The 16,127-nt window shown below is 62.4% G+C and overlaps 1 protein-coding gene across 2 annotated transcripts in view; it reads right to left on the minus strand.

Annotated features, from left to right (window-relative positions):
• Nucleotides 1-12,575: 12,575 nt before the first annotated feature.
• Nucleotides 12,576-16,127, minus strand: part of LOC140430941 (zinc transporter ZIP13-like) — a 56,986-nt gene continuing 53,434 nt past the window's right edge. For both annotated transcript variants that reach the window (XM_072518772.1, XM_072518771.1), the window contains one exon: nt 12,576-12,752. In XM_072518772.1, the coding sequence (XP_072374873.1) occupies nt 12,591-12,752 (162 nt within the window). In that variant the 3' untranslated portion in view covers nt 12,576-12,590. The remainder of the gene's footprint in view (nt 12,753-16,127) is intronic.

Consider the following 16,127-nt stretch of genomic DNA (forward strand, 5'->3'; position numbering starts at 1 on the left):
AGACGGAGGGAGGAGAGGGCCGGGCGCGTCAGAGACGGAGGGGGAGGGAGGGCGGGGGCCGTCAGAGACGGAGGGGTGGAGGGGAGGGGCGGGCGCGTCAGAGACGGAGGGGGGAGGGAGGGCGGGCGCGTCAGAGACGGAGGGGGAGGGAGGGCGGGCGCGTCAGAGACGGAGGGGAGAGGGAGGGCGGGCGCGTCAGAGACGGAGGGGGAGGGAGGGCGGGGCGCGTCAGAGACGGAGGGGGAGGCCGAGGGCGGGCGCGTCAGAGACGGAGGGGAGGGAGGGAGGGCGGGCGCGTCAGAGACGGAGGGGGAGGGAGGGCGGGCGCGTCAGAGACGGAGGGGGAGGGAGGGCGGGCGCGTCAGAGACGGAGGGGGAGGAGGGCGGGCGCGTCAGAGACGGAGGGGGAGGGAAGGGCGGGCACGTCAGAGACGGAGGGGGGAGGGAGGGCGGGCACGTCAGAGAAGGAGGGGGGAGGGAGGGCGGGCGCGTCAGAGACGGAGGGGGAGGGAGGGCGGGCGCGTCAGAGACGGAGGGGGGAGGGAGGGCGGGCACGTCAGAGACGGAGGGAATGAGGGCGGAGCGCGTCAGAGACGGAGGGGGAGGGAGGGCGGGCGCGTCAGAGACGGAGGGGGAGGGAGGGCGGGCGCGTCAGAGACGAGGGGGAGGGAGGGCGGGCGCGTCAGAGACGGAGGGGGAGGGAGGGCGGTGCGCGTCAGAGAAGGAGGGGGGAGGGAGGGCGGGCGCGTCAGAGAAGGAGGGGGAGGGAGGGCGGGCGCGTCAATGAAGGAGGGGGAGGGAGGGCGGACGCATCAGAGAAGGAGGGGGAGGGAGGGCGGGCGCGTCAGAGACGGAGGGGGAGGGAGGGCGGGCGCATCAGGGACGGAGGGGGAGGGAGGGCGGGCGCATCAGAGACGGAGGGGAGGGAGGGCGGGGCGCATCAGAGACGAGAGGGGGAGGGAGGGCGGGCGCGTCAGAGACGGAGGGGGAGGGAGGGCGGGCGCGGTCAGAGACGGAGGGGGAGGGGGAGGGAGCGTCAGAGACGGAGGGGGAGGGAGGAGCGGGGCGCGTCAGAGACGGAGGGGGAGGGAGGGCGGGCGCATCAGAGGAGGGGAGGGAGGGCGGGCGCATCAGAGGAGGGGAGGGAGGGCGGGCGCGTCAGAGGGGGAGGAGAGACGGGAGGGGGAGGGAGGGGCGGGCGCGTCAGAGACGGAGGGGGAGGGAGGGCTGGTGCGTCAGAGACGGAGGGGGAGGGGAGGGAGGGCGGGCGCGTCAGAGACGGAGGGGGAGGGGGAGGGAGGGCGGGCGCGTCAGAGACGGAGGGGAGGGGGAGGGAGGGCGGGCGCGTCAGAGACGGAGGGGGAGGGGGAGGGAGGGCGGGCGCGTCAGAGACGGAGGGGGAGGGGGAGGTGGAGGGCGGGCGCGTCAGAGACGGAGGGGGAGGGAGGGCGGGCGCGTCAGAGACGGAGGGGGAGGGAGGGCGGGCGCGTCAGAGACGGAGGGGAGGGAGGGGCGGGCGCGTCAGAGACGGAGGGGGAGGGAGGGCGGGCGCGTCAGAGACGGAGGGGGAGGGAGGGCGGGCGCGTCAGAGACGGAGGGGGAGGGAGGGCGGGCGCGTCAGAGACGGAGGGGGAGGGAGGGCGGAGCGCGTCAGAGACGGAGGGGGAGGGAGGGCTGGTGCGTCAGAGACGGGAGGGGAGGGGGAGGGAGGGCGGGCGCGTCAGAGACGGAGGGGAGGGGGAGGAGGGCGGGCGCGCTCAGAGACGGAGGGGGAGGGGGAGGAGGGCGGGGCGCGTCAGAGACGGAGGGGGAGGGGGAGGAGAGGCGGGCGCGTCAGAGACGGAGGGGGAGGGGGAGGGAGGGCGGGCGCGTCAGAGACGGAGGGGGAGGGAGGGGCGGGCGCGTCAGAGACGGAGGGGGAGGGAGGGAGCGGGCGCGTCAGAGACGGAGGAGGAGGGAGGGCGGGCGCGTCAGAGACGGAGGGGAGGGAGGGCGGGGCGCGTCAGAGAAGGAGGGGGAGGAGGGAGGCGTGGGCGCGTCAGAGACGGAGGGGGGAGGGAGGGCGGCCCGCATCAGAGACGGAGGGGAGGGAGGGCGGGGCGCGTCAGAGACGGAGGGGGAGGGAGGGCGGGCGCGTCAGAGACGGAGGAGGAGGGAGGGCGGGCGCGTCAGAGACGGAGGGGAGGGTGGCGGGCGCGTCAGAGACGGAGGGGGAGGGTGGGCGGGCGCGTCAGAGACGGAGGGGGAGGGTGGGCGGGCGCGTCAGAGACGGAGGGGGAGGGTGGGCTGGGGCGCGTCAGAGACGGAGGGGGAGGGTGGGCGGGCGAGTCAGAGACGGAGGGGGAGGGTGGGCGGGCGCGTCAGAGACGGAGGGGGAGGGAGGGAGGGTGGCGCGCGTCAGAGACGGAGGGGGGGGAGGTCGGCCGCATCAGAGACGGAGGGGGAGGGAGGGTGGGCGCGTCAGAGAAGGAGGGGGAGGGTGGGCCGGGCGCGTCAGAGAAGGAGGGGGAGGGTGGGCGGGCGCGTCAGAGAAGGAGGGGGAGGGTGGGCGGGCGCGTCAGAGACGGAGGGGAGGGAGGGCGGGCGCGTCCAGAGACGGAGGGGGAGGAGGGCGGGCGCGTCAGAGACGGAGGGGAGGCGAGGGCGGGCGCATCAGAGACGGAGGGGGAGGGAGGGCGGGCGCGTCAGAGACGGAGGGGGAGGGAGGGCGGGCGCGTCAGAGACGGAGGGGGAGGGAGGGCGGGCGCGTCAGAGACGGAGGGGGAGGGAGGGCGGGCGCGTCAGAGACGGAGGGGGAGGGAGGGCGGGCGCGTCAGAGACGGAGGGGAGGGAGGGCGGGCGCGTCAGAGACGGAGGGGGGAGGGAGGGCGGGCGCGTCAGAGACGGGAGGGGGAGGGGGGAGGGAGCGTCAGAGACGGAGGGGGAGGGAGGGCGCGGGCGCGTCAGAGACGGAGGGGGAGGGAGGGCGGGCGCATCAGAGGAGGGGAGGGAGGGCGGGCGCATCAGAGGAGGGAGGGAGGGCGGGCGCGTCAGAGGGGGAGGAGAGACGGAGGGGGAGGGAGGGCGGAGCGCGTCAGAGACGGAGGGGGAGGGAGGGCTGGTGCGTCAGAGACGGAGGGGAGGGGGAGGGAGGGCGGGCGCGTCAAGAGACGGAGGGGGAGGGGGAGGGAGGGCGGGCGCGTCAGAGACGGAGGGGGAGGGGGAGGGAGGGCGGGCGCGTCAGAGACGGAGGGGAGGGGAGGGGAGGGCGGGCGCGTCAGAGACGGAGGGGGAGGGGGAGGGAGGGCGGGCGCGTCAGAGACGGAGGGGGGAGGGAGGGCGGGCGCGTCAGAGACGGAGGGGGAGGGAGGGCGGGCGCGTCAGAGACGGAGGGGGAGGGAGGCGGGCGCGTCAGAGACGGAGGGGGAGGGAGGGGCGGGCGCGTCAGAGACGGAGGGGGAGGGAGGGCGGGCCGCGTCAGAGACGGAGGGGGAGGGAGGGCGGGGCGCGTCAGAGACGGAGGGGGAGGGAGGCTGGTGCGTCAGAGACGGAGGGGGAGGGGGAGGGAGGGCGGGCGCGTCAGAGACGGAGGGGGAGGGGGAGGGAGGGCGGGCGCGTCAGAGACGGAGGGGGAGGGGGAGGGAGGGCGGGCGCGTCAGAGACGGAGGGGGAGGGGGAGGGAGGCGGGCGCGTCAGAGACGGAGGGGGAGGGGGAGGGAGGCGGGCGCGTCAGAGACGGAGGGGGAGGGGGAGGGAGGGCGGGCGCGTCAGAGACGGAGGGGGGAGGGGGGAGGGAGGGCGGGCGCGTCAGAGACGGAGGGGGAGGGGGAGGGAGGGCGGGCGCGTCAGAGACGGAGGGGGAGGGAGGGGCGGGCGCGTCAGAGACGGAGGGGGAGGGAGGGCGGGCGCGTCAGAGACGGAGGGGGAGGGAGGGCGGGCGCGGTCAGAGACGGAGGGGGAGGGAGGGCGGGGCGCGTCAGAGACGGAGGGGGAGGGAGGGCGGGGCGCGTCAGAGACGGAGGGGGGAGGGAGGGCGGGCGCGGTCAGAGACGGAGGGGGAGGGAGGGCGGGCGCGTCAGAGACGGGAGGAAGGAGGGAGGGCGGGCGCGTCAGAGACGGAGGGGAGGGAGGGCGGGCGCGTCAGAGAAGGAGGGGGAGGGAGGGAGGGTGGGCGCGTCAGAGACGGAGGGGGAGGGAGGGCGGCCGCATCAGAGACGGAGGGGGAGGAGGGGCGGGCGCGTCAGAGACGGAGGGGAGGGAGGGCGGGCGGCGTCAGAGACGGAGGAGGAGGGAGGGCGGGCGCGTCAGAGACGGAGGGGGAGGGGTGGCGGGCGCGTCAGAGACGGAGGGGGGAGGGTGGGCGGGCGCGTCAGAGACGGAGGGGGAGGGTGGGGCGGGCGCGTCAGAGACGGAGGGGGAGGGTGGGCGGGCGCGTCAGAGACGGAGGGGGAGGGTGGGCGGGCGCGTCAGAGACGGAGGGGGAGGGTGGGCGGGGCGCTGTCAGAGACGGAGGGGGAGGGTGGGCGGGCGCGTCAGAGACGGAGGGGGAGGGGTGGGCGGGCGCGTCAGAGACGGAGGGGGAGGGAGGGAGGGTGGGCGCGTCAGAGACGGAGGGGGAGGGAGGTCGGCCGCATCAGAGACGGAGGGGAGGGAGGGTGGGCGCGTCAGAGAAGGAGGGGGGAGGGTGGGCGGGGCGCGTCAGAGAAGGAGGGGGAGGGTGGTGGGCGGGCGCGTCAGAGAAGGAGGGGGAGGGTGGAGGCGGGCGCGTCAGAGAAGGAGGGGGAGGGTGGGCGGGCGCGTCAGAGACGGAGGGGAGGGAGGGCGGGCGCGTCAGAGACGGAGGGGGAGGGAGGGCGGGCGCGTCAGAGACGGAGGGGGAGGGAGGGCGGGCGCATCAGAGACGGAGGGGGAGGGAGGGCGGGCGCGTCAGAGACGGAGGGGGAGGGAGGGGCGGGCCGCGTCAGAGACGGAGGGGGAGGGAGGGCGGGGCGCGTCAGAGACGGAGGGGGAGGAGGGCGGGTGCGTCAGAGACGGAGGGGGAGGGAGGGCGGCGCGCGTCAGAGACGGAGGGGGAGGGAGGGCTGGGGCGCGTCAGAGACGGAGGGGGAGGGGAGGGCGGGCGCGTCAGAGACGGAGAGGGGGTGGACTGAGGGGGCAGGAGAGTGGGCCGGTGGCCAGGGGAGGGGGATAAAGGGAAGAGGCAGGAGCGTCAGAGAAGTAACTGGAGGGAGGGCGGGCCGGTGGAGAAGGGAAGGGAATGTCAGAAGGTGGGGGGTGGGCATGGGGTTACATTGTGGTCCGTTTTAGCTCACGTAGATAGACAGCTAGTCCATGATGCAGAGCGACGAGAGCAACCGCGTTATCAATTCCCTTATCGTGTGAGGTTATTCATGACGGCACTGCCTTCTCAACCTTGCCCCTTGCCCGAGGCGTGGGTGATCCTCAGGTTAAACCACCACCAGTCAGCTCTCCCCCTCAAAGGGGAAAGCAGCCTGTGGTCATCGATGGCGACTTTACCCTTCCTCACGGGGAGGGGGTAAACATAAATAAAAACAAATCAAAAATAGAAGCAGGAGGAGGCCATTCGGCCCTTCGATGCTGCTTAACGGTTAATTATGATCATGGCTGATCATCAAGTTCAATACCTTGAGCCCGTCTTCCTCCCATATCCTTTGATCCCTTTAGCTCCAAGAGCTATATTTAATCCCTTCTTGAAATTACGTTTTAAACTGGCACTGCTGATGGTGGGGATGGGGAAGGGGGTGCTGCCACAAACTTTGGGGCAGGCATCGATTTCCCTGTTGCTTAACAAAGATAAGGGGCGGGATTCTCCGCAACCGGCGCGATGTCCGCCGACCGCCGCCAAAAACGGCGTGAATCAGTCCGGCATCGCGCCCGCCCCAAAGGTGTGGAATTCTCCGCATCTTGAGGGGCTGAGCCCTCGCCTTGAGGGGCTAGGCCCGCGCCGGAGTGATTTCCGCCCCGCTGGCTGGCGGGAAAGGTCTTTGGGTCCCCGCCAGCTGGCGCGGAAATTACTTTGCCGGGCGGCGCATGCGCGTGAGCGTCAGCGGCCGCTCATGGCATCCCCGCGCATGCGCAGTGGAGGGGGTCTCTTCCGCCTCCGCCATAGTGAAGACCACGGCGAAGCCGGAAGGAAAAGAGTGCCCCCACGGCACAGGCCCGCCCGCAGATTGGTGGGCCCCCGATTGCAGGCCAGGCCACCGTGGGGGCACCCCGAGGCCATATCGCCCCGTGCCCCCCCCCCCAGGACCCCGGAGCCCGCCTGCGCCGCCTGGTCCCGCCGTTCGAAAGGTGGTTCAATCCACGCCGGCTGGCGTGGGTTGACAGCGGCGGGACTTCGGCCATCGCGGGACCGGAGAATCGCCGGGGGTGGGCCCACCGACCGGCGCGGCATGATTCCCGCCCCCCGCGAATCTCCGGTGGCGGAGAATTCGGGGACATGGCAGGGGCGGGATTCACGCCAGCCCCCAGCGATTCTCCGACCCGGTGGGGGGTCGGAGAATCGCGCCCAAGGATTTGATGGAGTGTGGGTCGTATTGGCCCATGTCACTTTTAAACGTGGACGCAAAGGTATTGGTGAAGGTACCTCCCAAAGGTGATAGAGGAAGATGAGACGGGGTTTGTGAGAGGGAGGCAGCTGTTTCGAACTTTAGGAGGGTATTGAACGTGGCTATGGCACCGGCAGAGGGGAAGGAAACAGGTGGTTGTGGCATTGGACGCCGAGAAAGCGTTTGACTGGGTAGAATGCGGGTACTTTTAAAAATATATATTTTATTCTCCATTTTCACATTTTCTTCAGAATTTACACCCCACCAACAAACAGTAAACTGTAAAAATACAATGTCAATCCCCTTATCAACACAGCGATCCCATTCTCCCACCACTTCAAACAACGGCCCACCTGACAATATAAGCAACAAATAAATCAAACCCTCCCAAGGTGGGAAAATAAAGAGAAGGAAAAAAGAAAAAGGAATCAGGAATGGCCGGGGAAATACTCAGGGAGTCCGGTAGTAACAGCTTTGTTGAGAATTTCGAGGCAGTCAATACTTCGGGTTGGGGGGCAGGGCCAAGAGAAATGCCGATTCGGGGGAACCACAGATTTGAGCCAGGAAGTGGATAGAAATTTTCGGAGATGGGAGAAGGGGATTAAGAGACTAAAAGATTTGTTTCTTGGGGATCGGTTTGCAGGATTGAAGGAGCTGGGAGCGAAGTATGGGCTGGAGTTCACCTCACAAGGGCGAGGATGGGGGGGCCTGCAAACCACGTTCATATGCTTTGGTCCTGTCCAAAGCTGGAGGATTACTGGAAGGAGGTTTTTAGGGTAATCTCTAAAGTGGTGCACGTGAAACTGGACCGGGCCCTCGGGAGGCCATATTCGGGGTGTCGGACCAACTGGGGTTGGAAACGGGTGCTGAGGCAGATGTTGTAGCCTTCGCCTCGTTGATCCTGTTGGGATGGAGATCAATCTCTCCACCCTGTGCCCTGGCTGTGGCGGGGGGAAAGTTAAGTTTGAACTGAGGGGAAGGATGGAGGAGTTCTCTAATTCATCGGCGTTATTCATTATGCACTTTCAAGAATTGGATTACATCGAACATTGCGGGGGGGGGGGATGGTGTTTGGAGGACAACGACTGTGTGTTCGTGGTGACTGTGGGTGATTCGATTCCTTTCTGTTATTTGTTTATATTAACATGCGGATGGGATTGTTGTTGTTGGTATGGGGATTGACATTGTAGTCGTTACTGCTTCTTGTTGTGGGTGTAAATTTGGGAGAAAAATGTGAAAAAGGAGAATAGAAATATTAAAGAAAAGAAATTACATGTTTTGGCCTCAATTACTTTCTGTGGTAGCGAATTCAACAGATTTACCACTCTGGGTGAAGAAAGTTCTCCTCACTTAAGTCCCAAAAGGTGCCATGGGGCGGGATTCTCCGATATCGGCGCGATGTCCGCCGACCGGCGCCACAAAAACGGCACGAATCACACTTGCATCTCCCACCGCCCCAAACGTCGCTAATTCTCCAGCCCGGAATGGGCTAGCAGTGGCGTGCCGCTATTCGCGCTGGCTCACGTGGTTCATGCCATGCGGCGTCATTCACGCCATTCGGCATCATGCACGCCGCACGGCGTGACGGCTCAAAAGAGGCGCTTGCTCCCCCCACCCGACCAGAAAACCCGACCGGATGACCGCCTGCCGCTCAGCCCCGAGGTTCCAGTCCCGCGACATCGAGACGCTCCTGACGCAGTGGAGCAGAAGAGGGAGGTCCCACGCCACAGCCGGCGTCTCTGGAGGGAGGTGGCAGAGGCCGTCAGTGCTGTGGCTCTGACACCACGGACAGGCACCCAGTGCCACAATAAGGTGAACGACCTCGTCAGAGCAGCCAGGGTGAGCCTCCCCCCCCCCTCCCTGCCCGATATCCCCCATAAACGCCCCTCCCCATAAAGCCCCTCCCGCATAAACCCCCCTCCCCCATATCCCCCCTCCCCCATATCCCCCTCCCCATAGCCGCCATCCCCCATATCCCCAAGTGAATCCAGCCCTAACCTTAACCTCTGCAATGCACGCGCAACCGATGGCGTGCATTCATATACCTGTCTAAATACTGTTGCCTTTTACCCCCCCCCCACCCCACAGGAGAAGCGCGCACACATCAGGGAGCATGTGAGGACTGGAGGAGGCCCAGCTGATGAGAGGCCACTGACCGTACACGAGGAAAGGTCCCTGGAACTGGCTGGCGGACCTGAGGACCGGGAGGTTGCTGATGCAGAGGTCGGGGGGCACACCAGCAAGTGAGCCACCGACAGCCCGTCCCCATATCCCCCACCCCCATAAACCCCCTTCCTCCATATCCCCTCTCCCCCATACCCCCCTCCTCCATATCCCCCCCTCCCCCATATCCCCCCCAACATCCCCCTCCCCCATATCCCCAAGTGAATCCAGCCCTAACCTTAACCTCTGGAATACAGGTGCAACCGATGGCGTGCATTCATATACCTGTCTAACACTGTTGCCTTTTACCCCTGCCACACCCCCCCCCTCCCCCCACCCGCCACCCCCCACAGGAGAAGAGCGCACACATCAGGGAGCATGTGAGCACTGGAGGAGGCCCAGCTGATGAGAGGCCACTGACCGAACAGAGGAAAGGGCCCTGGAACTGGATGGCGGTTGCCGATGCAGAGGTCGGGGGCACACCAGCAAGTGAGCCACCGACAGCCCGTCCCCATATCCCCCCTCCCCCATATCACCTGATCACCGCCTGCGTGTCTAACCATGCATGCTTCATTGTGTATCGCAGGAGCAAATGTCGAGGCACCCATCCCCGCAGATGCAGACCCGCCCGCAAAATGCCCCTCGGAGACCACGGGAGACGGAGAGACCCGGACCCTCTGGCACGCGACGCCCGCATGATGCCCCGCGGAGACCACGGGAGACGGAGAGACCCGGACCATCTGGCACGCGACACCCGCATGATGCCTCACGGAGACCACGGGAGACGGAGAGACCCGGACCCTCTGGCACGCGACGCCCGCATGATGCCCCGCGGAGACCACGGGAGACGGAGAGACCTGGAGCAACAGGGAGACGACGCACCTGTCGCGTGCGGGTGCGGCGACGCAGGCGTATGCCACCCAGCGACGAGAGGGGCAGCCACAAGCCCCCGTCACAGCCGAGCCACGAAACCACAACCCAGGACACCCCTACCCAGGAAACTGAAATACAGGACAGTGACACAGATTGGATGGGTGGAGATGAACCGCCACCCCAAAGTGCCATGGACTCAGTCCCAGCAGGCAATGGCCCAGTCCTCAGCAGGCCATCGTTGAGGGCATCGCCGCCATTGCCCATGTGCTAGCCGGTGTCGCACAGTCACAGACAGGATTTGCCAACCCCCTGGGCTCCATGGCTGCAAACCTGCAGACCCCCTGTCGATACCAGCACGGGCCTCCAGGACTGGCAGCGCCAGATGTCGGGGGGGGCTTCGGATGGCCAGTCCGTTCGCATCCCCCACCCATGTAGAGGCCTGGGGGCCAATCCGGCACCCAGAGGGAGGAGGAGGTGGTGTGGTCCGTCCCGGCTCCCCCTGTAGGGGAGGTCCCGAACACCGCGATACCTCGGACCCCCCCCCCCCCTTCCGTCCCAGGTGCATCGGGTGGGCAACGGGACAGGACAGGCTGGCAGCTCGCCATCCCAGTCGCCCGGGCCGCAACCTGGCCCATCTAGGCCAGGACACCCCAGGAAACGGGCGCCAAAGGGATCCTGTGTCAGAGGGCAGGAATCACAGGAGTCCACCTCCAGTTCTGCTGTACCGTCTGGGGAACCACGTAGACGTAGTCAAAGGGCCCATAAGGCCAAACAATTAGACACTGAGTAAGTTGGCACGGGTGCAGGGCACAGATGAGTTTTAGGGGCTAGGGCACGTGCATGAACTCCTTTGGTTATTAAAGTCAATGTTACACCTACAGAAGCTGCCTTTGTGCTCTGTCCAAAGCGTGCGGGGGTGTCATGTACGTTGAGCGGCAAGTGTGTGTGTGAGGGGTGGTCTTACCTCAGCCCCAGGTGAGTCTGCCCCCTTCCCCCTGGGCCGCCATCAACATCCTCCCCGGGCAGAGGACGGGACCGTGCGCAGCAGTGTCACAGCCGCATGCAGGGATGGTCCGGGTGGATGGTGGTACTGTGGCCATGGGTCAGACATAGTCCAACGATGTGGAGCCAGGAGCTCATCACAGGGCGGGTTGTCATCATCCTCCATGGCCTGCAATAGACACGCGTCCACCCGCAACTGTGAGAGCCCGGCCGTTGTGCCGCAGGTGGATCGGCAATGGGGGGGGTGGTGTGCATGCGGGTGGGGTTGGGGAGGGGGTTGAGGGTGCTGGGTGGGTGGTCGGCTGTTGCCATGGTGTGCGGTCTGTGGCCATACTACCCGATTCCCACGCCCCCTAGTCAGTGAAGCGGGCGTCTATCAGCCTGAACGGTGGACAGCCACCCACCCATGTCTAGCCCGTCTGCCCTGACCATTGCCCCCATCCCCCTCATCTGGGGAGGACTGCGCCTCTTCCTGCTGCTCCTCCACTCCGCCGTCCTCTGCCTGCGGCACATCGTCCCTCTGCTGGGCTATATTGTGAAGGACGCAGCACACCACAATGATGCGGCCGACCCTATCTGACCGATACTGGAGGGCGCCCCCAGAGAGGTCCATGCACCTGAAACACATCTTCAGCACGCCAAAGCACCTCTCTACCACTCCCCTTGTCGCTACATGGGCATCATTGTAGCGGTTCTCCGCCTCATTGCGTGGCCTCCATATAGGCGTCATCAGCCACGATCGCAATGGGTAGCCCCTGTCGCCCAGCAACCAGCCCCTCAGCCGGGGATGGCGTCCCTCGTAGATGCCGGGGATGTATGACCGAAAGGATTTGAGTACAGGAATAGGGATGTTTTACTGCAATTGTATAAGGCATTGGTGGGGCCACAAAGCAGGAATACTGAGTGCAGTTTTGGTGTCCTTATCTGAGGAAGGATGTTCTTGTTATGGAGCGAGTGCAGCAAAGGTTTCCCAGGCTGTTTCCTAGGACTGTTTCTCTGGTTGGCAATCAGTAGCTAGTGGTGTCCCTCAGGGATCAGTGTTGGGCCCACAACTGTTCACAATTTACATAGATGATTTGGAGTTGGGGACCAAGGGCAATGTGTCCCAAGTTTGCAGACGACACTAAGATAACATCCCTATTCCTGTACTCAAATCCTTTCGTTATGAAGGCCAACATACCATTTGTCTTCTTTACTGCCTGCACGCTTACTTTCAGCGACTGATGCATGAGGACACCAAAGGTCTCGATGAGTATCCACCACTCTCAATTTACACCCAAACAATTAATAATCTGTCTTCCTATTTTTGCTACTGAAGCGTATAACCTCACATTTATCCACGTTTTACTGCATCAGCCAAACATATGCCCATTCACACAGCCTGTTAAAATCACACTGAAGCATCTCTGCATCCTCCTCACAGCTCACCCTCCCATCCAACTTTGTATCATCTGCAAATTTGGAGATAATATATTTAGTTCCCTCACCCAAATCACTAATAGAAAATGTGAACAGTTGGGGCACTAGCACAGATTTCTGTGGTACCCCACTCGTCAACCCTGCCAATTGAAAAAGACCCATTCATTCCAGCCTTTTGCTTCCTGTCTGCTAACCACCTTTTTATCCATCTCAAGACACTACACACACTCCCATGCACTTTAACTTTACATAGTAAAGTACGTGGAGGTGAGGTTAGCCAGGGGTATGGAGTTTGTGACGGTGAGGCAACCCAGGGGAACTTCGGGTGGGGGAGGGATCGCCATGGGGGATTAGTGGGTGGATGGGGGTAAGGAGATGGAGTTGGAGGTTGGATGATTCGAATGGGATGGAGGAAAACAGAAAGGGATTGGAGAATGTAAGCAGGGGGAGATGGGGGGAGTGTAAAATCGAGCGGGAGAATAGAGATGGATCACACAGCTCAACGTTGGGCCGTGTTTGAGACTCAAACAAAATTACGAATAATGAGATTATCTCTTTCTTCTCCCCACAGCATTGCCACGTTTCTCACTGACACCAAGCAGGTGTATCAGTACCTGCTCCTTCTGGAGACTGTGCACACATGGCGAAGCAGGCCCCGAGCACCCCTCCAAAGGCAGTTGTCAGCTGCATTTTTGCCGCACTCCATCGGTCGAATCCTGCCCTGAGTAGGATGGCAAAGTCTCCGACCTAGGGGTTAAACAGTGAAGTAATCAGTCAGGCCAAGTTCAATCAGATTCAGTTTTCACAGCGGAAATCCAAAATTCTGTCCCTGAATCATTGTTTTTTAAACAAACATTTTATTAAGGCATTTATGGTGGTTTTAGAACAAAAAAAAATACAAATACAAATGTAAACATAGTCAGTGCGTAACACCCCCCTCCATCTCTCACTGTTCCCACCGAAGCCAAACAAAAATAACCTAACTTCCCCTGCCCCCCCTTACTCTCTAACCGCCCCCCCCCCCCCCCCCCCACCCACCCGCCCCCAATTGAATCTGCTGACAGTTTAGTTTTCCCCGAAGAAATCGCTAAACGGCTGCCACCTCCGCACAAACCTTAACATTGATCCTCTCAGGGTGAACTTAATTTTCTCAAGCCTGAGAAACCCGGCCAGGTCGCTAACCCAGACCCCCGATTTCGAGGGCTTCGAGTCCCTCCACGATAATAAGGTCCGTCTCCGGGCTACCAAGGAGGCAAAGGCCAAAACGTCGACTTCTCTCGACCCCTGGATTCCCGGGTCATCTGCCACTCCAAAAATCGCCACCTCTGGACTCGGTGCCACCCTTGTCTTTAATACCGTGGACATGACATCCACAAATCCCTGCCAGAATGCCCCAAGCTTCAGACATGCCCAAAACATGTGGACATAATTTGCGGCCCTCCTGAACACCTCACACCACCCCAAAAAACCTACTCATCCGGGCCACCGTCATGTGTGTCCGGTGTACCACCTTGAATTGTATCAGGCTGAGCCTGGCACATGATGAGGACGTGTTGACTCTGCTCAGAGCATCCTCCCACAGACCGACTCGAACTCCTTTCCCAACTCATCTTCCCATTTACGCTTTAGCTCACCTATCTGTGTTTCCTCCCACTCCAAAAGTTCTTAATAGATCTCCGATACCTTCCCCTCCCTCACTCCCGTTCGAGAGCCTACCTTGTCCTGTATCCCCTGTGAAGGTAGAAGCGGAAAAGTCGAAACCTGCCTTCGCGCAAAATCCATCACCTGCAGATAAAGAAATCCATTCCCTCCCTGCAATTCAAACTCCTCTTCCAGATCCTCCAAATAGGGAAAGCTCCCATCAATAAACAGATCTCCCAGCCTCTCAATCCCTGCTCTCTGCCGCTTCCAAACCTCCTCATCCATCCATCCTCCCCGGAACAAACCGCTGATTACCACAAATTGGAGCAGATGCTCCCTCCAATCCCATATGCTTCCGCCACTGCCCCCAAACTCTCAGAGCCGCCACTACCACTGGGCTTGTGGAGTAGCGGGCTGGCGAGAATGGCAGAGGAGCTGTTACCAATGCCCTTAAACACGGTTGCCTCTACCCGCTCCCACACCAACTCCTCCCCCACTACCCACTTCCTGATCATGGCTATATTTGCCACCCAGTAGTTGTTACTAAAGTTCGGCAATGCCAACCCTTCCTCCCCACCTCGGCTCCGCTCCAGCAGCATTTCCTTTACTCACGGGGTTTTACCCCCCCACACAAACCCAAAGATCACCCTATTCACCCGCTTAAAAAAGGCCTTTGGTATAAAAATAGTGAGGCACTGGAAAACAAACAAAAATCTCGGGAGAATCGTCATTTCTACGGTCTGAACCGTCCCTGCCAGTGACAACGGGAGCATGTCCCACCTCCGGAAGTCCTCCTTCATTTACTCAACTAACCGGGCCAGATTTAATTCATGCACCTGTGCCCATCCCCGTGCCACCTGGCTACCCAAGTACTGAAAACTCCCTCCCACCACTTTAAACGGCAACTCCCCCAGCCTCCCCTCCTGCCCCCTCGCCTGGATCACAAAAACCTCGCTCTTACCCATGTTCAATTTGGACCCCAAGAACCGGCCAAATTCCCTTAAGATCCGCATAATCTCTCCCATCTCCCCTAACGGGTCAGAAATATACAGGTATAGGTTGTCTGCATATAACAAGACCCTGTGCCCCCCGCCCCCCAGACCCTTCCAGTCCTTTGACGCTCTCAGCGCCATCGCCAATGGCTCTATAGTCAAGGCAAACAACAGTGGGGAGAGGGGACATCCCTGCCTTGTCCCCCGGTGCAGTCTAAAGTAGCCCAAACTCACCCAGTTCATCTGCACACTCACCACCGGTGCCTGGTACAGCAACCAAACCCAGTCAATAAAGCCCTGCCCAAACCCAAACCGTCCCAGGATCTTCCACAGATAATTCCACTCCATCCGGTCAAAGGCCTTCTCCGCTTTCATAGCAGCCACTACCTCCTCCTCCCTCTTCTCGGAGGGCATCATGATTACGTTAAAAGAGCCTTCTAACGTTGGCCGTTAACTTCCTGCCTTTGACAAACCCAGTCTGGTCTTCCCCTATCACCTCCAGAACACAGTCCTCTATGCTCAAGGCTAGAATTTTGGCCAGCAATTTGGCATCAACATTCAGTAGGGAGATTGGCCTGTATGACCCGCTTTGCTCTGGGTCCTTCTCCCGCGTCAGGATCAAAGAGTCGAAGTCCGCGACATTGTTGGGGGAAGAACACCCTGCTCCCTTGCCTCATTAAATGCCCTCATTAGCAGCGGGCTCAACATCCCAAAAAACCTCTTGAAAAATTCCACTGGGTAGCCGTCTGGTCCCGGGGCCACGCCCGACTGCATGGCCCCCAATCCCTTTACTACTTCTACAATCCTGATCGGGACTAACCCGTCCTCCACCTTCAGAAACTCCAACTCTTCGAAAAACTTCCTCATCCCTCCACCCCAGCTGAGAGCTCCGACTCATACAGCCAACTGCAAAACTCCTTGAACACCCCATTCACCCCCGCTGGGTCCAAGAACGTGTTTCCCCCTCTGTCCTTCACTCTTCCCATCTCCCTGGCCGTCTCCATTCTCCTGAGCTGGTGTACTAGCATCCTACTGGCCTTCTCACCATACTCGTATATCGCCCCTCTCACCTTCCTCAACTGTCCCACTGCCTTCCCTTTAGATATCAGACCAAACTCCATCTGCAGCTTCTGCCGCTCTTTCAACCGCTCCTCCTCCGGGGCTTCCAAAAATCTTCTATCCTCCTGGAGTATCTCCCTAACCAGCCTATCCATCTCTCCCCGCTCCACCTTCTCCCGATGAGCCCGTACCAAAATCAGCTCCTCCCTAACTACTGCCTCAGTGCCTCCCACACCGTTGCTGCCGAAACCTCCCCATGTCGTTTATCTCCAAATAATTTTGGATGGCCTCCCTCACCCGCCAGCACTCCCCCTCATCCGCTAACAATCCTACATCCAATCTCCATTGCGGGCACTGACCTCCCTCCTTGCTCACCCGTAAATTCACCCAGTGTGGGGCATGGTCCGACACTACAATCCCCCCCCCCCCC

The sequence above is a fragment of the Scyliorhinus torazame genome, chromosome 10 (genome assembly GCF_047496885.1).
Source record: "Scyliorhinus torazame isolate Kashiwa2021f chromosome 10, sScyTor2.1, whole genome shotgun sequence".
In the NCBI taxonomy this organism is placed as follows: domain Eukaryota; kingdom Metazoa; phylum Chordata; class Chondrichthyes; order Carcharhiniformes; family Scyliorhinidae; genus Scyliorhinus; species Scyliorhinus torazame.